The sequence below is a fragment of the Bufo gargarizans genome, chromosome 1 (genome assembly GCF_014858855.1).
Source record: "Bufo gargarizans isolate SCDJY-AF-19 chromosome 1, ASM1485885v1, whole genome shotgun sequence".
Taxonomy (NCBI): domain Eukaryota; kingdom Metazoa; phylum Chordata; class Amphibia; order Anura; family Bufonidae; genus Bufo; species Bufo gargarizans.
In genome coordinates, this window is record NC_058080.1 from 398,809,089 (window position 1) to 398,835,168 (window position 26,080).

The window sequence follows — 26,080 nt, forward strand, 5'->3', positions numbered from 1 at the left end:
ATTCTTGTCCGTTTTGCGAACAAGAATAGGCATGAATACAATGGGCCGGCTGCCCGTTCCGTTCCGCAAATTGCGGAAGGCACACGAGCGGCTTCAGTTTTTTTGCAGACCACAAAAAACAGCACGGTCGTGTGCATGTAGCCTTAGGCCTCCTGCACACGACCGTTGTGTGCACCCGTGGCCGTTGTCCCGTTTAACCTGTTTTTCTGCGGTCCTATTGACTTTCAATGGGTCCATGGAAAAAAATTAAAAACGGAAAATGCACCGTTTGGCAGCCGCATCCGTGATCCGTGTTTCCTGGCCGTGAAAAAAATATGACCTGTCCTATTTTTTTCACGGCCAACGGTTCATGGATCCATTCAAGTCAATGGGTCCGTGAAAAATCACGGATGCACACAAGATTGTCATCCGCGTCCGTGATCCGTGTCCGTTTTTTCCCTATCATTTCAATGGCAAACTTGACTTCGATTTTTTTTTCATTTTTCATGTCCGTGGATCCTCCAAAAATCACGAAAGAAAAAACGGGCACGGATCACGGTACAACGGAACCACGTTTTGCGGGACATTAAAAAATACTGTCGAGTGCAGGAGGCCTTACTCTGAGGATGCCTTCACATGCGGCAGATTTTGTTGCAGACTGAAAATCACTTCCATTGATCTGAATGAGGTTGTTTTACCAGGAAGCATAGGGCTTTTTGCTAGCCCCATTCAAATGAAAGGAACTGATTTTCAGTTGCAGCATATGAAGGCATCCTTAGGCATCACTGTTTAGCTTTACATTCTTCTGATCCTTTAGTTATTTTTGACGGGAGAAAAAAATTCTGCATGCAGTGACACAAACTGATCATGATTGATGCTCAAAAAAATACGGATAGGTTATTTTTAGCATAAATTCATGCCGAGCATAACTGATGTTCAAAATAAGGGATCCACTTTTTTTTCTGCTCTTCTGACAAATCATAAGAACGGAAAGCTAAACGGTGATGGGAACTCGCCCTAATAATGCTTATTACTAGCTGCATGTATGTGCTGTATTAGATACTAGCCAACCCCTTTACACTTTTTGAATATATGTTGCTTTTTATGTTGTGGAGGGGTTTACCAGAGAGACATCATCTCTTAATTTGAGGTTCTATTTAACTATGTAAATCATTTGAAGAATCCTGTATGATAGGTCTTTACTCATTGCAGAGTGTGTCAGCACTATGGAATTGTTATTTTTGGACACTGATCGAATTTAGGGGATAGAAATGTATTGAACAATATTTCTTCATTATGAGCAAGGAAAGCTTGAGATTCAAATCACACAGATCTTGGCAATATTATATTTGTACTTCTGTATGTCTAAGGCTCTTTTCATATCATGTCTGACCTTTCTGCCAGATGTGGATATACAGTGCCTTGAAAAAGTATTCATACCCCTTGAAGTTTTCCAAATTTTTTCACGTTACACCCACAAACCTAAATGTATTTTATTGGGATTTTTCATTATAGACCAACACAAAGTAGCAAGTATGTGTGCCATGAAAAGAAACTGATACGTGGTTTTCAAGAAATTTTATAATTAAAAATCTGAAAAGTGTGGTGAGCATTTATATTCAGCCCCCTGTACTCTGATACCCTTAAATAAAATGCAGTGTGACCAACTGTCTTCAAAAGTCACCTAATTAGTAAATAGAGTCTACTGATGTGTAATTTATTCTCACTATAACTCCAGCTGTTCTGTAAAGGCTTCAGAGGTTTGTTAGAGAACATTAGTGATCAAACAGCATCATGAAAACCAAAGAACACACCAGACAGGTCAGGGATAAAGTTGTGAAGAAGTATAAAGCAAGGGTTAGGTTATAAAAAATATCCCAAGCTCTGAACATCTCATTGAGCACTGCTCAATCCATCATCTGAAAATGGAAGAAGTATGGCACAACTACAATCCTACCAGGTTTAGGTGGCCGTCCACCTACACTGACAGCCCAGGCAAGCACTAATCAGAGAAGCAGCCAAGAGGTCCATGGGCACTCTGGAGGAGCTGCAGAGAACCACAGCTCAGGTGGGAGAATCTGTCCACAAGGCCAACTATTAGTTGTGTACTCCACAAATCTGGCCTTTATGGAAGTGTCGCAAGAAGAAAGCCATTTTTGAAAACAAGCCATAAGAAGTCCAGTTTGCCACAAGCCTTGTAGGGGACACAGCAAACGTGTGGAAGAAGGTGTTCTGGTCAAATGAGACCAAAGTTGAACTTTTTGGCCTAAATGCAAAACGTTATGTGTGGCAAAAATCTAACACTGCACTAGGGCTGAGTAAATTGAATAACTCAACACAAAAAAGGTTTTGGCATCAAGGATTCGTTTGTGTCATGTGACCATGGAGCATGAGTGAAGCTATTGCTATTACTCACGCTCCGTGGTCCCCCGCCGGCCTGCACCGTGCTGCACGTAAGTGCGCACTATGACCTGAATCTGTGTGACATCAGAAGGACAGTGCAGAGCATGAAGAAGAGGTTAGCAGAGCTGTGGAGTGTTGGCAGCACCCCTACAGGAGAGGTAAGTATTTCACTGGCGCTGGGGACTGATGGCGGCACTGGGGGAGTAACTGATGGCACTGGGGGAGCTGATGGCACAGAGGACTGATGGCACGGGGGGTGATGGCACAGAGGACTGATGGCACGGGGGCTGATGGCACAGAGGACTGATGGCACGGGGGCTGATGGCACAGAGGACTGATGGCACGGGGGCTGATGGCACAGAGGACTGACGGCACGGGGGCTGATGGCACAGAGGACTGACGGCACGGGGGCTGATGGCACAGAGGACTGACGGCACGGGGGCTGATGGCACAGAGGACTGACGGCACGGGGGGTGACGGCACAGAGGACTGACGGCACGGGGGGTGACGGCACAGAGGACTGACGGCACGGGGGGTGACGGCACAGAGGACTGACGGCACGGGGGGTGACGGCACAGAGGACTGACGGCACGGGGGGTGACGGCACAGAGGACTGACGGCACGGGGGGTGACGGCACAGAGGACTGACGGCACGGGGGGTGACGGCACAGAGGACTGACGGCACGGGGGGTGACGGCACAGAGGACTGACGGCACGGGGGGTGACGGCACAGAGGACTGACGGCACGGGGGGTGACGGCACAGAGGACTGACGGCACGGGGGGTGACGGCACAGAGGACTGACGGCACGGGGGGTGACGGCACAGAGGACTGACGGCACGGGGGGTGACGGCACAGAGGACTGACGGCACGGGGGGTGACGGCACAGAGGACTGACGGCACGGGGGGTGACGGCACAGAGGACTGACGGCACGGGGGGTGACGGCACAGAGGACTGACGGCACGGGGGGTGATGGCACAGAGGACTGACGGCACGGGGGGTGATGGCACAGAGGACTGACGGCATGGGGGTGTTGGCAAAGTACTGATGGCATGGGGAGTGATGGCACAGAGTACTGATGGCATTGTGGTGATGGCATGGAAGGGGCTGATGGCACTGAGGACTGATGATGGGTCTGATGAGTTTTTATAAAAGGAAAACTTTCTTTTAATTAGTCTTTTCTTATTAGAGTACTCGATTAATCAAAAGAATACTTGATTACTAAAATAATCGATAGCTACAGCCCTACACTGCACATCACCGTGAATAAACCATCCCCACGTAGTGGTGGCAGAATCATGCTGTGGGGATGCTTTCTTCAGCAGGGACAGTGAAGCCGTTCAGTGTTAATGGGAAGATGGATGTAGCTGAATACAGGGCAATGCTGGAGGAAAACCTGTTTGAGGCTGAAAACGACTTGAAACTGGGGCAGAAGTTCCCCTTCCAGCAGGACAACAACCCTAACCATACAGCCAGAGCTACAGTGTAATGGTTTAGATCAAAGCATATTCCTGTGTTAGAATGGCCCAGTTAAAGTCCGGACCTAAATCCCATTGAGAATCTGTGGCAAGACTTGAATATTGCTGCTCACAGACGCTCTCCATCCAGTCCTGAGGTATTGTGCACAGAAGAACGGGCAAACATTTCCGCCTCTAGAAGTGCAAAGCTGGTAGAGACATACCCCAAAAGACCTGTAGCTGTAATCGCAGCGAAAGCTGGTCCCACAAAAGTATTAACAAAGTGAAGGAGACCGGATAACACATGCTTGGCCGCCCTCCATTCATTTCAATGGGAGTGCTATAGAAATGAATGGAGGGTGGCCACGCATACACAGACCTCTCTCCTTCACTTTGCGGGATCTCCGTTCTAGAGGTAGGTTCGGGACCCAGACACACACAGACAGATTTTAATTGTCTACAAATTAAGGCTCCTTTCACACTGGCGTTTCTGGATCCGCTTGTAAGATCCGTTCAGGGCTCTCACAAGCGGCCCAAAACGGATCAGTTTAGCCCCAATGCATTCTGAATGGATAAGGATCCGTTCAGAAAGCATCAGTTTGGCTGCGTTTGGTCTCCGTTCCGCTTTTGAAGCGGACACCAAAACGGTCCGCCTGACGATGCAGAGCCAAACGGATCCGTCCTGACTTACAATGTAAGCCAATGGGGACGGATCTGTTTTCACTGACACAATATGGTGCAATTGAAAACGGATCCGTCCCCCATTGACTTTCAATGTAAGTCAAGACGGATCAGTTTTAATAAAAATTGTTAATTATAAAAAAAAAAGATGGATCCGTTTTGACTTAGACTTCTTTTTTTTAAGAATAATGCAAACGGATCCGTTCTGAATGTATACAAGCGTTTGCATTATAGGTGCGGATCTGTCTGTGCAGATACAAGACGGATCCGCACCGAACGCAGGTGTGAAAGTAGCCTCAGAAGCTGTAAATCTGGACCAGAGTGAGCTGAGAGAGACACTCCTAAAATCTGCCAAATATAAGCTAAATCTGTAAACTGTGTAGACTACTTTATATTACCTATTTATCGGTTTAGCTTACGCCACAAATCTGTCCCAGCGCCCCATAACCTTAGACAAACTGGAACTTGTTAAAGTCTGACGAACGTTTACATTTGCACGGCCTTGTTAGGATGCAAAAACACCAGAATAAGGGCTCATGCACACGACCGTGTTTGTTCTGAGGTCCACAAAATGCAGAGCTGCAAAACACGGATACCGGCCGTGTGCGTTTTGCATTTTGCGGAACGGCCGACCCATAATAGAACAGTTCTATCCTTGTCCTTAATGCGGACAATAATAGGACACATAGTCATTTTCAGTTTTTTGGGCCCCATTGAAGTGAATGGTCCCGCACATGGGCCACAAAAAAAACAAAAAACGGAACGGACATGGACAAAAAATATGTTTGTGTGCATGAGCCCTAAACAGATGTTTTGGGGGGGGCCGTCTACATTTCTTGGTGGTGTTTATTCAGGCATTTTTTGCAAACATAATGTTTACCCACTAGCATTTTCTTCATGCCGCTTTTCCGCTATAGAGAAGATGCTGGCAAAACGCTTTTAAAAAACAGCTGCCACCTGCTATTTTTTTTAAAAGCCGCCAGAAAGACAAAACCACCAGCTAATTAGGCCTCTTTCACACAGCACATGTACCCAACAGGCGTTCCCATACACCAGTCTTGATCCTCTGTGCCCAGGAGAAAAATGCGGCAGCTGCCTTTTAAAGGGGCTGTCTGGTTTTAGATATTGATGAGCTATCCCCAGGATAGCGCATCAATATCAGATCTAGGGCTGCAACGATTAATCGATGTAATCGATTATATTCGATAACTGGATTCGTTGTCGACGAATCCAGTTATCGAATAATCGCCGATTCGTTGCTATTCGGGCGGTCGCTGCATCTTTATTTTACCTTTTTACAATGACGCTCCTGTAACAGCCAGGCAGAGCGGACGGCGGCGCAACGTCACTCACGTGACACGCCTGCTCCGCCTCCTTCATTCATGAGGTGGGCGGAGCAGGTGCGTCACGTGAGTGAGTGACGTTACGCCGCCGTCCGCTCTGCCTGGCTGTTACAGGAGCGTCATTGTAAAAAGGTAAAATAAAGATGCAGTGATTAGTCCGACTTATAAGCATCGGGGCCGGGGCTGTTATGGGGAGGGGGGAGGATCTGTCTATGGCACTGCTATGGGGAGGGGGGTCTGTGTATATCACTGCTATGGGGAGGGGGGAGGATCTGTCTATGGCACTGCTATGGGGAGGGGGGTCTGTGTATATCACTGCTATGGGGAGGGGGGAGGATCTGTCTATGGCACTGCTATGGGGAGGGGGGGTCTGTGTATAGCACTGCTATGGGGAGGGGGGAGGGATCTGTCTATGGCACTGCTATGGGGAGGGGGGTCTGTGTATAGCACTGCTATGGGGAGGAGGGGGGGGGTCTGTGTATGGCACTGCTATGGGAAGGGGGATCTGTGCACTGTTATGAGGAAAGGGATCTGTGCACTGTTATGCCCATAACAGTGCACATATCCCCCTCTCCATAACAGCGTCGTCCACAGATCCCCCTCTCCATAATAGCGTCGTCCACAGATCCCCCTCTCCATAATAGCGTCGTCCACAGATCCCCCTCTCCATAATAGCGTCGTCCACAGATCCCCCTCTCCATAATAGCGTCGTCCACAGATCCCCCTCTCCATAATAGCGTCGTCCACAGATCCCCCTCTCCATAATAGCGTCGTCCACAGATCCCCCTCTCCATAATAGCGTCGTCCACAGATCCCCCTCTCCATAATAGCGTCGTCCACAGATCCCCCTCTCCATAATAGCGTCGTCCACAGATCCCCCTCTCCATAATAGCGTCGTCCACAGATCCCCCTCTCCATAATAGCGTCGTCCACAGATCCCCCTCTCCATAATAGCGTCGTCCACAGATCCCCCTCTCCATAATAGCGTCGTCCACAGATCCCCCTCTCCATAATAGCGTCGTCCACAGATCCCCCTCTCCATAATAGCGTCGTCCACAGATCCCCCTCTCCATAATAGCGTCGTCCACAGATCCCCCTCTCCATAATAGCGTCGTCCACAGATCCCCCTCTCCATAATAGCGTCGTCCACAGATCCCCCTCTCCATAATAGCGTCGTCCACAGATCCCCCTCTCCATAATAGCGTCGTCCACAGATCCCCCTCTCCATAATAGCGTCGTCCACAGATCCCCCTCTCCATAATAGCGTCGTCCACAGATCCCCCTCTCCATAATAGCGTCGTCCACAGATCCCCCTCTCCATAATAGCGTCGTCCACAGATCCCCCTCTCCATAATAGCGTCGTCCACAGATCCCCCTCTCCATAATAGCGTCGTCCACAGATCCCCCTCTCCATAATAGCGTCGTCCACAGATCCCCCTCTCCATAATAGCGTCGTCCACAGATCCCCCTCTCCATAATAGCGTCGTCCACAGATCCCCCTCTCCATAATAGCGTCGTCCACAGATCCCCCTCTCCATAATAGCGTCGTCCACAGATCCCCCTCTCCATAATAGCGTCGTCCACAGATCCCCCTCTCCATAATAGCGTCGTCCACAGATCCCCCTCTCCATAATAGCGTCGTCCACAGATCCCCCTCTCCATAATAGCGTCGTCCACAGATCCCCCTCTCCATAATAGCGTCGTCCACAGATCCCCCTCTCCATAATAGCGTCGTCCACAGATCCCCCTCTCCATAATAGCGTCGTCCACAGATCCCCCTCTCCATAATAGCGTCGTCCACAGATCCCCCTCTCCATAATAGCGTCGTCCACAGATCCCCCTCTCCATAATAGCGTCGTCCACAGATCCCCCTCTCCATAATAGCGTCGTCCACAGATCCCCCTCTCCATAATAGCGTCGTCCACAGATCCCCCTCTCCATAATAGTGTCGTCCACAGATCCCCCATAATAGTGTCGTCCACAGATCCCCCATAATAGTGTCGTCCACAGATCCCCCATAATAGTGTCGTCCACAGATCCCCCATAATAGTGTCGTCCACAATTTGTTTTAATATGGCCTTTGAACATAATTTTTAAAGTAAGATCATATAAACCTCTGTTTTGTAATTTTGTCGTTTTTCCCGATTAATCGATTAATCGTAGAAATTAATCGGCAACTAATCGATTATTCAAATAATCGTTAGTTGCAGCCCTAATCAGATCGGTGGGCGTCCGACTCTGATCGGCTGTGAGAAGAGAACGGTTTACCTTCTCACTGTCGGCATCGCAGTTGAGAGCAGGTATAAATCCGGCGGGCTGTGACAGCCTCCACCCCTTCAAGCTAAGCCCCCAATCCTTTTCTTGCCACTTTGGAAAAGTGGTGAGAAGCTCAAAAAGTCAAAAATTATGGCTACATGCACACGAACGTTGTTTGTTTCCGCGTCCGTTCCGTTTTTTTTGTGGATAGGATGCGTACCCATTCATTTCAATGGGTCTGCAAAAAACACGGACAGCACACCTCATGGCGCATCAGTATGTCCGTTCCGTTGCCCTGCTAAAAAAAATAGTGTATGTCCTATTTTTTTCTAGTTTGCGGACAAGGATAGGCATTATTACAATGGATCCGCCAAAACAAACGAATGCCATACGGAACGTCATTTTTTTTGCTGACCACAAAACACATACGGTCGTCTGCATGTAGCCTATGGCACAAGTATGGGTTGCTCTATAATTTGGGACTTTTCCTATTATTGTCCGCAAATCACGTTCCGTGGCTCCATTTAAGTCAATGGGTCTGCAAAAAAAACAGAACACATACGATATGTACTACCGTATGTCTTCCGTATCCGTTCCGTTTTTGCGGAACCATCTATTGAAAATTGTATGCCCAGCCCAATTTTTTTGATGTAATTACTGTATACTGTGTATGCCATACGGAAAAACAGAATGGAACCACTACTGAAAAAAAATATTATATATATATATATATATATATATATATATATATATATATATGTAAAAACTGTCTGTAAAACACTGAAAAAAACATACGGTCGTGTGAACAAGCCCTTATTAGGCAGGTTTTCATGGCACAATATTCGGGCTGATTATCTGGAAGGAACGTTTGTACAAATGCGCGTTCCGTGTAAAGGTGCTCACACATCAGGTGAGGTGATCTCTGGGGCGGACACCTAAATCATGGCTCCCGGGCAACAGGATAGGTGATTAATATATAGGTGATCATCACCTATAGTTTCTGCTCCTAGAAGACAACCACTGCATGGAAACAGAATCTGAGGAGACTGCAAGCAGAGAGGACATGATGGACATACAACAGAAGTACAGGGCATCCGCAGATTCCGCATAGGCATGGGGCTGCTAGCAGTTCAGGCTCCACTCACACCAGCAGGCGGAAACGCTCGTGTGGTACCTCACCTCCAGCATCACACCACGAAGAGAGAAAACGCAGGACAAAGAAGCCGCACAGATCCCTCCCCGCCTGCGGCACAGCTGGAGCTGCCACCGCCACCCAGCCGTGAGCCTACCTGAGCCCGCCACACCAGCCGCCGCTAGAACCATAGAGTGCTGCTGGAGGAGCCCCTCCTGTTGTTTCCAGGGAACACCATAGAGACTGGAGGGAGAGAGCGAAGGAAAGAGTCGTGAAGAAAGAGCCGGGAGGGAGCGCTGCGTGTTCATGACTCCATCCTGTGGCGGTCACGGAACTCGCACTTGTCAGGGAGATTCTGCATCATTCACAACCATTCCTGTCAGATGAAGAGGCTTCATTCACACACAGCGTTTAATAAACCACACACCATGTTACACATTCTCATTCCTATAGATGACATTAGTCTGGCGGTCTAGACTGCACTGGATGGCTCACTGTGTTCAGGGATAGGCACTTCTTTTAGGGCTCATGCACACCACCCTATGTATTTTGCTGTCTGCAAAAAAAAAAAAAGGATGAAGTCCGTGTGGCATTGTTTTTTTTGCGCATCGATGGTAACAATGCCTGTCCTTGTCCACAAAACGGACAAGGAGATGTTCTATTTTGCGAAACGGACATGTGGACGTGGAATGCACACAGGTTTTTTTTCTTTTTCAAGCCACGTTGAAGTGAATGGTTCCCCATACGGACCTGTAAAAAAAAAAAAACGGAACGGAAACAGGAAACAAAAAATACGTATATAGCCCTTAGGCTATAGTCACAAACACAGCAATAAGGGCTCATGCACACGAACGTATTTTATGTCAACTCCGTTTTTTTGGGGGGTTTTTGTGGGCCGTATGCGGAACCATTCATGGTAATGGGTGATAAAAAAAAAACAGAAATGACTCAATGTTCATTCCATATCCGTATATCTGTTCCACCAAAAAATAGAACATGTCCTAGACATGGATCCGCAAAAAAACTGATGCAACATGGATATCATCCTTTGTTTTTTTGCGGATTCGTGTTTTGTGGACCGCAAAATACATATGGTCGTGTACATGAACCCTAAGGCCTCTTTCACGCGGGTTTCGCGTGTGAGGGCCGGATAGGATGCGATTTTGCCTGCGAGTGGGGTAAGTTTTGTATTGCGTTGCGTACTTCAGTTTTTCCCGCGCGAGTGCAATGCATTTTGCACGCACGTGAGAAAAAACTGAATGTAGTACCCAGACCCGAACCCGGACTTCTTCACTGGGTTAGGTGTTCTGTAGATTTTTATATTTTCCCTTCTAACATGGTTATAAGGGAAAATAATAGCATTCTGAATACAGAATGCATAGTACAATGGAGATGGAGGGGTTAAAAAATAAATGAATAATTAAACTCACCTCATCCACTTGTTCGCGCTGCCCGGCTCGTCTTCTTCTTTGAGGACCTGGGAGAAAAGGACCTTTGGTGACGTCACTGCGCTCATCACACATACTATTTTTTTGACCGGACTGTTCAGGATACAAGAACGTGGTGTGCTGTGTTTTTGTGTCCTTTTTTTTTGTAACGTATACGTCAAACGGAGGCATAAAGCGTGATGTGTACCAGATTTTGGCACCGTTTACGACAGACTGTGTCTAGGTGCTCTTAGTAAATGTGGGCCCATGTGTTTCGAGTGTTCTTTCACAAGTGCTTTCGGTGGCATTTTATGAGGCCGTGTTTACACATCCAGATAAGCAGCATATTTCAGCATGTAAAACACGACACCTTTAGTACTCTTCAAAAACACTCTCCTTTTGAAGCGCATGCGTTTTCAGTGGGAATATTTTTAGGGTACTTTCACACTAGCGGCAGTGGACTCCACAGGCTCTGCCAGCGGTTGAACAGCCTGTCGGATCCGTCTTGACGCTAGTTAACGTGTGCCCCCGAACTGCGGCTCCATTGACTATAATGGGGGCGGAGTTCTGGCAGCAGCACGGCAGCGCATGCCAAGAGGCAGCCAGACTAACGCCCCTTGCAGACGAGCGTGTCCGGATTAGGTCCGGATGCGTTGCGTCTGCGATCAGGGAAAATCGTGCAAGTAGGTACGCAATTGCAGTCAGTTTTGACTGCGATTGCGTACCAATGTTCAGTTTTTATCGCGCAGGTGAAATGCGTTTTGCACGCTTGTGATAAAAAACTGACTGTGGTACCCAGACCCGAACCCGGACTTCTCCACAGAAGTTCGGGCTTTGGATCAGTGTTCTGTAGATTGTATTATTTTCCCTTATAACATGGTTATAAGGGAAAATAATAGCATTCTGAATACAGAATGCATAGTAAAAAGATCCTTCTATCTTCATTTAGCAGGACCTGCGCTGACGTCACCGCGCTCACCACGTGGTCCTTTGGCAGGTCCTGAAAGAAGAAGAAAGAAGATGATGCCGGGTGCGCAAACAAGTGGATGAGGTGAGTTAATGTTTGTTTTATTTTTTTAACCCCTAAAGCGACATTTTTGTAAGAATTCTGTATTAAGAATGCTATTATTTTCCCTTATAACCATGTTATAAGGGAAAATAATACAGTAAATAGATTTTTATCAATTTGCTAACATCACCTCCTAGCAACCATGCGTGGAAATCGCATTGCATCCGAACTTGCTTGCGATTTTCACGCAGCCCCATTTATTTCAATGGAGCCTGCGTTGCGTGAAAACTGCAGAATATAGAACATGCTGCGATTTTTACGCAATGCATAAGTGATGCATGAAAATCACCGCTCATGTGCACAGCCCCATTGAAGTGAATGGGTTCGGATTCAGTGCGGGTGCAATGTGTTCACTTCACGCATTGCACCCGTGCGGAAATCTCGCCTGTGTGAAAGGGGCCTTAGAGGTCTGATCCCCCCCTGCAATGCATTACAATACATTGTGCATTTTGATACATTGACAGTGTGCCTATGAGACCCAGCCTGGGTGGTGGGTCTCATAGGCTTCAGTAGCTGTGTGGCAGGGACCCGATGGGTTTGGAGAGGGAGCCCCCTCCTTCCGCAAACCCTGCAGTCATTCCCGAAGCCATAACCTTTTTACTTTTATGTTTACATAGACGTATGAGGGCTTGTTTTTTGTGGGACAAGTTGTACTTTCTAACAGCACAATTTAATATTGCATTTTATGTAATGTGAAGCTAGAAAAAAAACACAATTTCGCCCCAGTTTCGTTTTTATGGTTTTCCACATGCTGTAAAACTGACATGTTACCTTTACCCTAAGTTCACACCTGAGCGTTTTACAGCGCGTTCAAACGCGCTGTAAAACGCTCAACACATGAAAACCAATGCTTCCCTATGGGAATGGTTCTCACCTGGGCGTTTTACAGCGCGTACGATCTCGCTGTAAAACGCCCGACGCATAATCAAGTTCTTGAGCTTCTTTGGGGCGTTTTGACGCGCGTTTGTGGCCATAGGACACTGCAGTCAATCACACAAACGCGCGTCAAACGCGCGTTTACTAATACAAAAAACGCGCGACAAAAACGCGCGTAAAACGCGCGTTTGAGAAACGCTTAGGTGTGAAAGCAGGGTTATTCTCTGTATCAGTACAATTGCAGTGATACATTTTAGGCTACTTTCACACTAGCGTTCGTCGGTCCGCTCGTGAGCTCCGTTTGAAGGGGCTCACGAGCGGACCCGAACGCTTCCGTCCAGCCCTGAAGCAGTCTGAATGGATGCGGATCCGCTCAGACTGCATCAGTCTGGCGGCGTTCAGCCTCCGCTCCGCTCGCCTCCGCACGGACAGGCGGACAGCTGAACGCTGCTTGCAGCGTTCGGGTGTCCGCCTGGCCGTGCGGAGGCGTGCGGATCCGTCCAGACTTACAATGTAAGTCAATGGGAACGGATCCGTTTGAAGATGTCACCATATGGCTCAATCTTCAGGCGGATCCGTCCCCCATTGACTTTACATTGAAAGTCTGGACGGATCCGCTCAGGCTACTTGCGCACTTGCGAAATTTTTCTAAGTTATTAATGCAGACGGATCCGTACTGAACGGAGCCTCCGTCTGCATTAATATGATCGGATCCGTTCAGAACGGATCCGATCAAGCGCAAGTGTGAAAGTAGCCTAATAGTTCTTATGTTTTCATTGTAAAAAAAAATAAAAAAATTGGAAGAAAATACATTTTATCTATGTATCGTCATACTCTGACTCCCATAACATTTTTATATTTACATCTACGGAGTTGTGTAAAGGCAAATTTTTGGGTGAGGCGATCTGTAGTTTTTATTGAAGTGTGCATGACTGTTTGATCACTTTTTATAAAAAAAAATTGGGAGGTGAATCTGCAATTTTGATTTTTTTTTTCCATTACAGTTCAACGTACAGAATAAGGCCTCTTTCACACTACGTATGGCTATTTCAGTGTTTTGCGGTCCGTTTTTCACGGATCCGTTGTTCCGTTTTTTGTTTCCGTTGTGTTTTCGTCTTGGTTCCATTTTTCCGTATGGCATATACAGTATACAGTAATTACATAGAACAAATTGGGCTGGGCATAACATTTTCAATAGATGGTTCCACAAAAAAACTGAACGGATACGGAAGACATACGGATGCATTTCCGTATGCATTCCGTTTATTTTGCGGACCCATTGACTTTAATGGAGCCACGGAACGTGATTTGCGGCCAAATATAGGACATGTTCTATCTTTGCACGGAACGGAGATATGGAAACAGAAGGCATACAGAGTACATTCAGTTTTTTTTGCGGACCCATTGAAATGAATGGTTCCGTATACGGAACGCAAAAAACAGCGCGCAAAACGGAAAAAAAAAACAGTAGTGTGAAAGAGGCCTAGATAAGGGTGTTTTAGGATGCAGTGATGCCTCTAATATTTATTTTTTTATTGTTTATTTTTAATATAGAGAAAGGAAGGTGAGTAATATTTTTATTCAATATTATTATATATATTTTTTTTACTTTTTTCTTCCCTAGTGGACTTTAAAAGTTACATGTGCACTTGGCAGCTGAAGACATCTGTGTTGGTCGCCTGTTCATATGTGCCCGCATTGCTGAGAAAAATGTTAAAATATATGTAAATGATTAGGGATGAGCGAATCGACTTCGGAGGAAACTTGGAACCGAACCTTTTTTACAGTAGAAATTAATTTTATGAAGTTATTATGCGAAGTCTCGTGAGACTTCGCGAACTAATAACTTCGTCTTGTAGGAGCCAATACATTCTAATACTGTACGGATCGCTCGCTCCATACAGTATTCAAACAAAGTTTTATGTGAATTGACTTTGGATGTTTCATCCGAAGTCAATTCGCTCATCCCTACTTGTGTCAGTATTAGAATGTATACCATTTGGATACCGGCAGCATGCATTACACAGTTTGCGGAATGGAACTTCCGTACAATAATAGAACAGTCCTATCCTTGTCCTTATCCCTATCCTTGTTCTATTTTTTTGCAGATGCCATGGAACGGACATAAGGATGCGGAGAGCACACAGAAGGCTGTCCACATCTTTTGCAGCCCCATTGAAGTGAATGGGTCCACATCCGACCTGAAAAAAAATTGCGGATCGGATGCGGACTAAAACAACAGTCGTGTGCATGAGCGCTAAGAAACATATCCTGGATAGGATAGCCCTCAAAAAAATGAATACATACTTAACCCAACTGATCAGAATAAAAATGAACCATTGAACTTGCAAACTTGTTATAGAGACATGTAGGGTGATTTAATTGGTGTGAAGTAGAACTGGCTTAGTTGCCCATAGTAACCAACCACATTCCACCTTTCATTTTGGACAGCTCCTATGGAAAATGAAAGGAGGAATCTGATTGGTTGCTATTGGCAACTTAGCCAGTTCTACTTTACACCAGTTTGATAAATGACCCCCACGGTATTTGTCTATGCAAAATGGGATATGCTTTGGCTGCGCAAAGATGCTTTTTGGAGGCCAACGCTACTATAAAACTATTTATTTATTAATTTCCATTATTTAAAAAAATATATATGGCAAACGTTTGTTAAAGCAGTTCTCCAAAATCAAGCAGGAAGCTGTGTGAAATAGAAAAAACCTTACCTTTAAAATGTCCAGCAAATTTTACACCGCCTCTCCAATCGCCAGTAGTGGTCATGTGCTGTTCATCGTTCATGTGACACTGCAGCCAATCACTGGCCTCAGTGGTGATATTCCATTGATACACACATGATCGCTGAATCCAGTGCATGGCTACAGTGGTCACAAAGTATTAACCTGACGTCGTGACTCCAGTGGGGATTAGAGTGGCAGTGCAGGAGCGGTGGGACAATTTAAAGGTAAATTTTATTTTATTTTTTTATTATATACAGCCCCTGTTCCCTGCCAAATGTTAATAAGTCTTGAAGAAACTCTGTAGGGTGCCTTCATAAGGGGGGAAAAAATTCACCAGAAAACATGAGGTGTGGATTTTGTTCCAGATTTCATCCCCCATTGACATGAATGGAGATATTCAGCTTTAGGCCCCTTTCACACGGGCGAGTTTTCCGTGCGGGTGCGATCCGTGCGGCGAACGTATGGCACCCGCACTAAATCCTGACCCATTCATTTCTATGGGGCTGTGCACATGAGCGATGTTTTTAACGCATCACTTGTGCGTTCAGTTGAAATCGCAGCATGCTCTATATTGTCCGATTTTGACGTGACGCAGGCCCCATAGAAGTGAATGGGGTGTGTGAAAATCGGATGGCATCCGCAAGCAAGTACGGATGCCGTGCGATTTGCACGCACGGTTGCTAGGAGACGATCGGGATGGAGACCCGATCATTATTATTTTCCCTTATAACATGGTTATAAGGGAAAATAATAGCATTCTGAATACAGAATGCATAGTAAACCAGCGCTAGAGGGGTTAAAAAAAATAAAAAAGAATTTAACTCACCTTAGTCCACTTGCTCGCGAAGCCGGCATCTCCTTGTGTCTCCTCTGCGCTGAAGTTGAACAGGACCTGGGGTGAGCTGCTCCATTAAATATCGGTTAAGGACCTTCGATGACGTCACTCCGGTCATCACATGGTACGTCACATGATCTTTTACCATGGTGATTCACCATGGTAAAAGACCATGTGATGACCGGAGTGACGTCATCGAAGGTCCTTAACCGATATTTAATGGAGCAGCTCACCCCAGGTCCTGTTCAACTTCAGCGCAGAGGAGACACAAGGAGATGCCGGCCTTCGTGATCAAGTGGACTAAGGTGAGTTAAATTTTATTTTTTAACCCCTCTAGCGCTGGTTTACTATGCATTCTGTATTCAGAATTCTATTATTTTCCCTTATAACCATGTTATAAGCATCAAGATCCATAACTTTATTTTTCTTTCTACGGAGCTGTGTGAGGGCTTGATTTTTGCAGACTACTTGTAATATTTTTTATTGGTATCATTTTAGGGTACATAACACTTTTCGATCACTTTTAATTCAGTTTTTTTGTGGTGAAATAGCAAAAAGCAGCAATTATGGCATGTTTTTTAATACAGATTTCACCATATGGGATAAAGTACGTTAAGGGTACAATGCACAGGACCGTATGTGTTTTGCATGCCACCAAATAAAAAGAAAAGAAAAACGGACACCGCCCGTATGTCATCCCTTTTTTTTTTTGCAGATCCATTGTAACAATGCCTATCCTTGTCCGTGAAAACAGACAATAGGAGATGTTCTATATTTTTTTTGCGGGGCTACGGAACAGAGTAACGGATGCGGACAGCACACGGAGTGCTGTCCGCATCTTTTGCAGCCTCATTGAAGTGAATGGGTCCGCATCTGAGCCGCAAAAAATGCAGCTCGGATGCGGAACCAAACCACGTTCGTGTGCATGTAGGCTAATTGCGTAGTGCAAGTCGCTTCTAAAATACATTGCACTGTTCCTATAGTGCATTGTATTTAATGTCTGCTATTTTGACTCGGGATCGACAGATTATTGGAAGTACCGGTATTATCGGCTGATATTCAGGATTTTGTACATTATCGGTATCTAACCTTGCCGATATACCGATAATGCGTATAAAGCGAATACTAGTGAGTGCTTCCCTTATGGAAGCGTGCACTAGTATGCATCGGGAAAGAAGCGCAGCAAGCGCTTCCAATACTCAACCTCTCTGGTCTTCTATGATGGGGCCCGCGCTGCACTGTCCTGACCCCGTACAGCGTCAGGACATAGTGCACGCACTATGACCTGACGCTGCGTGCTGTCAGGCGACAGTGCAGAGAAGACAGGGGAGCGAGACGCCAGACCCGGAGATGAAGTGGAGCCGTGGCGCAGGAGAAGTGAGGAGTTTTATTCATCTGAGGTCTGATAGGGGTTAATAAAGTCAGTGAGGAGGGGGGGGGGGGGGGGGGGGGGGGGGGGGGGATGGTGTGGAAATTGGCATTTGGCACGAGTATATTGTAAATGATAAATTTACATTTATAATATACTAGTGCCAAATGCAAATTTCCACCACCCCAGTGACTACCAACTAATATAATATACAGGGTGGGCCATTTATATGGATACACCTTAATAATATGCTGTGAAGATACGAGATGTGCAGCACCTGAAACTACGGATACTGGAAGCCTGTGCTAGCATTTCTACTGCGGTGTTGCTATCAGTGTGAGAAGAGTGGGAGAAGAGGGTTGCATTGACAATCCAACACAATGGGCAGCACATTGAACACATTTTATAAGTGTATAAACGAAGTATCTGTGGATCACTCCAGCTGGACAATGTGGAACAGGTGCTCTTGGTCTGAGTGGCCCACCCAGTTGAAAGAAAGACCTTGATATTATATTGCTACAGTTATAAAGGAGTATCTGAAGTGCGATTCATGTGGATAGATTTTAAATCTTTTCCTCTGCTAAACTTTGGTGGCTGTTCACGTCATTCCGACTGCTGATATTGTGCTGCTAACTGAATATTGCTGCTATATCATTGTTGCATATTGTATTATTGTTTCATACTAATTATATGCTGTTATTTTATGCTTTTAGTATCAAATTGTATTTTATCAAATAAATATCTCATCTATTGATTACATATATAGAGTGCCTGGTCTACCTTTTATAAGTGGTCAGAAACTTGTAAATAACTCATAAAAGAATAAAGTTACGTTAAAACCAAACACACCATTGTTTTTCTTGTGAAATTCCCAATAAGTTTAATGTGTCACATGACCCTCTTCCTATTGAAGTTGCATTCAATATGGCCACCATCCATCTTGAAAAGTTTCCCCCCTCACATATACTAATGTGCCACAAACAGGAAGTTAATATCACCAACCATTCCCATTTTGTTAAGGTGTATCCATCTAAATGGCCCACCCTGTATATTATGAGATGTAAAATATCGGTATAAATTATCAGCTATCGGCCTGAAAGTTCACAGATTATCGGTATCGGCTCTAAAAAAAATAAAATTAATATCAGTCAATCCCTAATTTTGACATTGACCAGGCAGCTGCACCAGCCTACTGGTAAACGCTGGAGGCAGGCCTGGGGCTTACACTAGGCCCTGGCCTGTCTGTACTGGCATAGAGATGCTGGGATCTCATTTGCAGGATGCCAATGGGAGTCCGCACCCTCTGTAGCTGCCGCAGGCGCCATTATTCCGGGCTGTTTAACCCCTTTCATGCCACAATCGGCACTCCTGGCCATTAGAGCAGGAACGTGCATAACATTTTACAGCCGAGCCCCTGCTTTATGCTGCACCGGAGACCCTTTTTATGGTAGCCTAGCCTAAGGCCCCTTAGTTATTGCCATTAAACGGCGTATTAGTGGTCACTAAGGGGTTCAGAACAAAACTTACAATCAAAGAAAACATTTCTTCTTTATTCAAAAAAAAAGTCACAGAAAGGCCTCTGAATAGGTCCATACACTACAATATCAGGGGAGCAATGGCACTACAACCAACAGTCTTTCATTACTTGTAATATCCCAACCATGGTGACCTGCAGGCCAAATACAGTGCATCTCCATATCCTGCACCATAGAAAATAAAAATTCTCTTGAAAGCATACTGGTGCTCAGACTGTGTAAAAGATGCTCAGTCCATAGGTTGAAAGATGATAAATCGGTTCAAAGCATGTTATCTGTAGGTTACAGCGGCAGGGAATGGTCATCTCATCAAATACTGTCCAATTTCTTCAGGATAAAAGGTGCTGTCAAAAGAGAGGAGGTAAATGTTAGCAATAGCTTCATGATCCCTAGATCTAAAGTGGTTCTCAGCCACACATTGTAGACATGGTCAATGCCACCGAATACTCCTAGAGCCATGCACTCTGCATAGCTAGACTCCGCTTGCAAACAATATATAGGGCTCAGCGACTAAAGAACTGTCTATCTTACCCTCAGAACCAGCACAACACTTGTCCGCTCTGTAAACTCCTTGCCGTTTGTTCATGGCTAGATAGGGCCATTAAAGGGCTTTTTCATACTGATGACCTATACTTAGGGGGTGCAGGGAGTCAGACCCCCATCAATTAGATATCGATGACCTATGCTGAGGATAACAAAGTCTTGGACAACTCCTTTAAGGCTACGTTCACATCTCTATTTAGGAGATCATCCGCAAATGCCGGCTGAACAAAAGAAAAGTTGCTTCCCGCGGTATTTGTCCGCCCATAACACGGTATTTATGCTGGAAATCGGCTAGTTCACTGCCGGACCTCATTGCAGTCAATGGGGATCTGGCAGGCTGCTCTGTGCTGGAAAAGCCTGCCGGATCTCCTAAACGGAGATGTTAAAGTGGCCTAACAAACAGTAAGCAGAGTAGACCTGCCCCTCCTGGCCACATTGCAGCTGTGGCTTGTCTACGTGATCACCTTCTCCATTACTTGGGGTTCTTTGCGAGATACAGCACCTACCCTCCAGAGGCATGGTGGACGTACATGGCTGCATCATCCAAGTGTTTTATAGTTTGTTCTCAACCCTCTGACGTAGCACATGCACACCTGCATAGATTTATGTTTTGCCAACACTAGAATACACTACAATATTAAACCTCTTTACTGGCACTCATTGCTTTTCCTCTGATGGTAAACAGGACATGTGCTTATAATGTATTTATTACATACGCCTCTTCATACTTATCTAGGCTATGGACACGCTTTAACCTTAAGGCATTGGCAGAAAAGGACACTTTTTTTTAAATCTTGTGTCAGCATGAGATCCCACTAGTTGGGGGGAGAAGGGGGATAAATAAGCAGGATGATGATGCAGTAGTAGTAGTGGGGGCAACAGAATTCACTTGTCCATGCAAGGGTTGTCCAGTTTCTGCAGGAAACCAGACAATCCTGTAACAATCTCCACCGGGCCTTGCTTACCTTGCCTGCAGTGCTGACGCTAGATAAGCAAAGCCTGAGAGAACCAGAGAGCTGGATCTACTAGGTGAAGAGGGATGCATTTTGTGTACATGTACCACCTCAAATGTAAAGTGCCGCGGAATATGATGGAGCTGTATATATAAAAGATCATTCTTATTTTTTTATTTCACCACATCTTGTGAAACTGGATAACTCTTTAAAGGGGTTGTTCCAATACGACAACTTACCCCCTATCCTCAGGATAGGTGGGGATCCGACTGTGAGAGCAGGCCCTGTGCTCCCAGTCTGAATGAAGGGGCAGGCACACAGTTGTGTCCACCTCTATGGGACTGCCAGAGATCCCCAGAGCAGCCGCATAGAGCCGAGTGGAGCGTGCTAATATAAGGAGGATAGATGGATATAAGAAAGATAAATAGATACGAGAGAGACGGGTGACAGACAGACAGAGACATGGATACGAGAGAGACGGGTGACAGACAGACAGAGACATGGATACGAGAGAGACGGGTGACAGACAGACAGAGACATGGATACGAGAGAGACGGGTGACAGACAGACAGAGACATGAATACGAGAGAGACAGGTGATAGATACATAGATAGGAGATAGATGAAAGATAAATAGTTGATAGACGGGAAGGTAGATAGTCCAGGGCATTGCAGGACGCATGTGTGTCACTTACTGATCCTCAGTACGGCCACATAGAGGAGGAAGTTCCGCACTGAGGTGACGACATCCCGCCGCATCTTGGCTCGCATCTCCTCTGGATCAGCTTTTGGCCCCAGACCTTCCAGCCGGAACATGATTACACTTAGGAAAGCTTCTCTCCACGAGCGCCGAACTCCTCAGGCACAGCGCAGAGATGCTGGAGGTCACCAACAAGAGACTCCGCCCCCAAAGGACGTAATACGGAGGCCGCCGAGAGACAATTCCTCTGGCGCTTCCTGGTGACGTCATCGCGTACAAGCGAGTGATGCGTTCTACAGGCTGGGCGAGACATGCGTACTGAGTAAAGTCAGTCAGACTCAGTGCCAGCAGGCGCTTTCAAGAGCAGGGCGGTGTAGCGTTATACTACCATACCTCGTGAGATTTCCCTACGGTAGATGCTATTTCCTAGGCAGCTAAATGACCTCTGATGATGTCATGCCCATGTGACCAGACTCGAGTAGGCGGAGCCAGTCTGAAGTCTGCAAGAAGCACAGTTGATTTCCCGGGCTTTTGAGTGGTTTGATCTGGTGAGGACAAGGGCAGAAGAGGGGGGGTTGCTGTAATGCTCTGCAAGAAGGGGGGTTGCTGTAATGCTCTGCAAGAGGGGGGGTTGCTGTATGCTCTGCAAGAGGGGGGGGGTTGCTGTAATGCTCTGCAAGAGGGGGGGGGTTGCTGTAATGCTCTGCAAGAGGGGGGGGTTGCTGTAATGCTCTGCAAGAGGGGGGGGGTTGCTGTAATGCTCTGCAAGAGGGGGGGGTTGCTGTAATGCTCTGCAAGAGGGGGGGGGTTGCTGTAATGCTCTGCAAGAGGGGGGGGGGTTGCTGTAATGCTCTGCAAGAGGGGGGGGGGTGTTGCTGAAATGCTCTGCAAGAGGGGGGGGGTGTTGCTGAAATGCTCTGCAAGAGGGGGGGGGGTGTTGCTGAAATGCTCTGCAAGAGGGGGGGGGTTGTTGCTGAAATGCTCTGCAAGAGGGGGGGGGGTGTTGCTGAAATGCTCTGCAAGAGGGGGGGGTGTTGCTGAAATGGCCTCTGCAAGAGGGGGGGGTGTTGCTGAAATGCTCTGCAAGAGGGGGGGGGTGTTGCTGAAATGCTCTGCAAGAGGGGGGTGGGGAGGGGGAGCTTGGGGGGGGTGTTGCTGAAATGCTCTGCAAGAGGGGGGGGGTGTTGCTGAATGCTCTGCAAGAGGGGGGGTGGGGGTTGCTGAAATGCTTTCCCGGGCTTTTGAGTGGTTTGATCTGGTGAGGACAAGGGCAGAAGCAGGTGAGGTTTTCGCTTGGTGGGTGTATGGCTAAGTAATACTCTGCAGGGGGCCTATAGAGTTAGTCTGGAGTCTGCAAGAAGCACAGTTGACCGGGCGCGCTTGCTGGGGATGTACTGTTTTATGCCAAGGCGCCCGGTAAAATGTACTAGGGACTCGTCTATGCAGATGTTTTGATTAGGGGTATACGCATCTGCAAATCTGGATGACAAATAGTCTATGAGGGGCCGAATTTTGTGGAGCCGGTCATAAGCAGGGTGGCCTCTTGGATGACAGGTGCTATTGTCCGTAAAATGCATAAAGCACATGATGGCCTCAAAACGCGCCCTAGACATTGCAGCAGAGAACATGGGCATGTAATGTATTGGGTCTTTAGACCAATATGACCGCAATAAAAAAAAAATTGTTGGACCCATGCTGAGGAGAAGGCCAAACAAAATTTTAAACTCTGAAACTGTGACTGGTTTCCACCGGAAAGGCTGGGCATGGAAGCTTTCCGGATTGGCGGTAATAAACTGTGTGGCGTAGCGGTTGGTTTCTGCCACAACTAGGTCATAGAGATCCGCGGTGAAGAACAGCTAAAAAAACTGAAGGGCCGATCCTAAATGAGCCGTCTCCACGCGAACTCCAGACTGGGCGGTGAAAGGGGGCAATACGGGTGCGGCGGAATTAGGGGATTGCCAATTAGGATTTGCCAGCACCTCTGGGAGACTAAGGGTTCTACGGGCCTGTGAACGCGGTGGCTGCGACAGGGGAGTTATTGCACGTGCCACCGTACCAGCTGGAACTGCCCTTCTGGTGCTCGCCACTTCACCAGGGAATACGGCAGTGCTGGTAGAAGGTCCAGGATGTGCTGCGCAGCTGGTGTATGCCGCACCATAAGCAAGATCAGCACTAGCACCACTCTGCTGCAAATGAGGCTCATCATGCGGGGTATGCAGAACCCTGACATGGGATCGGGTACGTCTGGCCGTAGCAGGGACCTCTACCTCGTCATCTTCGCTAGCGGTTAGAGTGCCACTGCTGTCTACAGGTTCATATTCTGAACCACTGGATTCAGCGGATGAGGCATCCCCATCGCTTTCATCCATCACGGCCAGAATCCTGTAGGCCTCTTCAGCGGAATACCCCCTTGTTTGACATTTTGGGTTCACTAAATTTAGGGGGTATTCCTCTGAGACTACCCAGGAAAAAGAGCAAACCTACCTAGTAAAAAGGAGTGCTTGCGAAGTAAAGCTGCGATCGCTAATAAAGATCCAAAAAGCTCAAAAGTGATCTTTATAGCACCGCAGCGATTTTTACGGTGTTTTTGCAGTGATCAGAAAAAAAAAATTCTGCGGCGGGGCGGACTGAATGCAAGTGTGGGCACAAGATCAGGCCTGATAGGGTGAACACTGCGTTTTTTGTAGAACCTAAGGTGACCCTAATGTACTTATATAGATCTGATTGCGATCAGTCTTGATCACTTACAGATACTATATAGTACTAGTGCTGATTAGCGACAGCGATGACGCTAATTAGCGACTAATCAGTGACTGCAGTGGGCTGGGCGCTAAACTACCTAGCAAGTAGCTAACTACCTGGCAGGGATGAGGGACCCTTACAGGGGGGTGATCAGTGACAGGGGGGTGGATAACGGGGTGATCAGGGAGTCTAATATGGGTGATCAGGTGCTAAATATGGGGTTAATAAATTACAGGGTAATATCTAATGTGTAGTGTGGTGATTTGGTGCTACTTACAGAGCTGCCTGTGTCCTCTGGTGGTCGATCCAAGCAAAAGGGACCACCAGAGGAGCAGGTAGCAGTTATCAGACGCTATTTTCAAAATAGCGTCTGACATAACCATTTCATTGGTCGATTCAAAAATCCACAGCCTGCCAGCCAATGATCGCGGCCGGCAGGCTGCAGCTGAACTTGTGAACTATGCGCTCCTGTGTGCGCGCGTTCACAGGAAATCTCGGCTCACGCGAGATGACTCCAATCGGCGTTAGTGTAGCCTGAGAGTGCCGCAGCATGTATTTTGTGGAAGTGTGATTTTTTTTTTTTTTTTTTTTTTTTTAAATATGGAAATGTTTAATAAACTGATAGCCACTTGAACTATTTAAATGAACATTTTGATAGAAATGTGACATGGATAAGAGCAAGACATTCATTTTTGAGGCTAATTTTTTTGCAGGTGCAGGGTCTGGTCATATCAGAGGCAGACAACAATAGGGGTTGACGCGCGTTACCAGAAAGATAGCTGGTGGTGATGTTTCCTGAGAACATCGAGCCTTAGGGAAAGCGCTAAAGAATGGATATTGTATGAAAGGTACATTTTTTTTTTTTTTTTTTTTTTTTTTTTTTTTTTTTTTTTTTATATTTGCCTAGTAAATTTTTCAGGCTTTCTTTCTGGTTTATATATTCACTTTTTTCCCTTTTTATTTTTAAACAGGTTTCAGTTGGCTTCTTACATTTGCTTTCTTGAAGATTGAATGGATCAAGTCACCTCGTTCACAACATCATATGCTTATATTCTGTAATTTTTTTTTTTACCTTTGTTATGCACTTGTCATCTTAATTTTTATTTCGTTATGCACATGGATTGAGCATCTCTTTAACGACATGTGACATAAATTTGCGTCAACAAGCCAATAAGAAGATATGGAGCTGTTGCAGATTATGTGTAAGTAACCATAGGAAGAAAACAAAATGATGTTCGGGTCCAAAAAACAAGCAAACTTTTATTTCATTCGGTTTAAAAATCCTGACAAATACAAGGCAAATGGTCCACGCTATATCATTATTTATTATTAAAGCGCCATTCATTCCATAGCGCTGTACATATGAGAAGGGGTATACATACATAATACAGACAATTGCACTAATCATAAACAAGACGAGTTACAAACTGGTACAGAAGGAGAGAGGGCCCTGCCCGTGAGGCTTACAATCTACATGGTATGGGAGAAGGACACAGTAGGTGCGGGTGAAGCTGGTCGTGGCGGTATAGAGGCAGCAGGGTCATTGGTTGTAGGTTTGTCTGAAGAGGTGAGTTTTCAGGTTTCTTTTGAAGGATTCCACTGTCGGTGAGAGTCTGATATGTTGGGGTAGCGAGTTCCAGAGTATGGGGGATGCACTGGAGAAATCTTGGAGTCGATTGTGGGAAGAGGCGATAAGAGGAGAGGAGAGTGCATGTGGGGGTGTATCGGGAAAGTAGCTCAGAGATGTAGGGAGGAGACAGGTTATGGACGGCCTTGTATGTATTTGTTAGTACTTTGAAGTGAATTCGCTGGGCAATGGGGAGCCAGTGAAGGGATTGGCAGAGGAGTAATAGGTGGATTAGTCGGGCAGCAGAGTTGAGGATAGATTGGAGGGGTGCGAGAGTGCTAGATGGAAGGCCACAGAGGAGGATGTTGCAGTAGTCTAGGCGGGAGATGATGAGGGCATGTACAAACATTTTCGCAGATTCAAAGTTAAGGAAAGTGCGGATGCGGGAGATGTTTTTGAGTTGGAGGCGGCAGGTG

General features: G+C 46.4%; 1 protein-coding gene and 1 long non-coding RNA gene across 2 annotated transcripts; one reads left to right on the forward strand and one right to left on the reverse strand.

Moving 5' to 3' along the window:
- Positions 1-19,088: 19,088 nt before the first annotated feature.
- TOMM5 (translocase of outer mitochondrial membrane 5) lies at positions 19,089-21,521 on the reverse strand. Its single transcript, XM_044285856.1, has 2 exons — positions 21,291-21,521; positions 19,089-19,444 (listed from the first exon to the last, which is right to left on the reverse strand). Exons 1-2 carry the CDS (start codon positions 21,409-21,411, stop codon positions 19,410-19,412), a joined length of 156 nt encoding a protein of 51 aa, XP_044141791.1. The 5' UTR covers positions 21,412-21,521; the 3' UTR covers positions 19,089-19,409.
- Positions 21,522-21,560: 39 nt separating this feature from the next.
- On the forward strand, positions 21,561-25,473 carry LOC122931804. The gene is made up of 3 exons (XR_006388241.1): positions 21,561-21,843; positions 24,751-24,885; positions 25,009-25,473. It is a non-coding gene; the product is annotated as an uncharacterized LOC122931804 (long non-coding RNA).
- Positions 25,474-26,080: the final 607 nt, after the last annotated feature.

What these genes read in the sequence shown, in the direction of transcription:
- TOMM5 (XM_044285856.1), bottom strand. Translation starts at nt 21,411, where the DNA reads ATGTTCCGGCTGGAAGGTCTGGGGCCAAAAGCTGATCCAGAGGAGATG. An exon ending in TGTGGCCGTACTGAGGATCA is followed by an intron (nt 19,445 to 21,290) that starts GTAAGTGACACA and finishes CTCTTTTGACAG; the next exon opens with CACCTTTTATCCTGAAGAAA.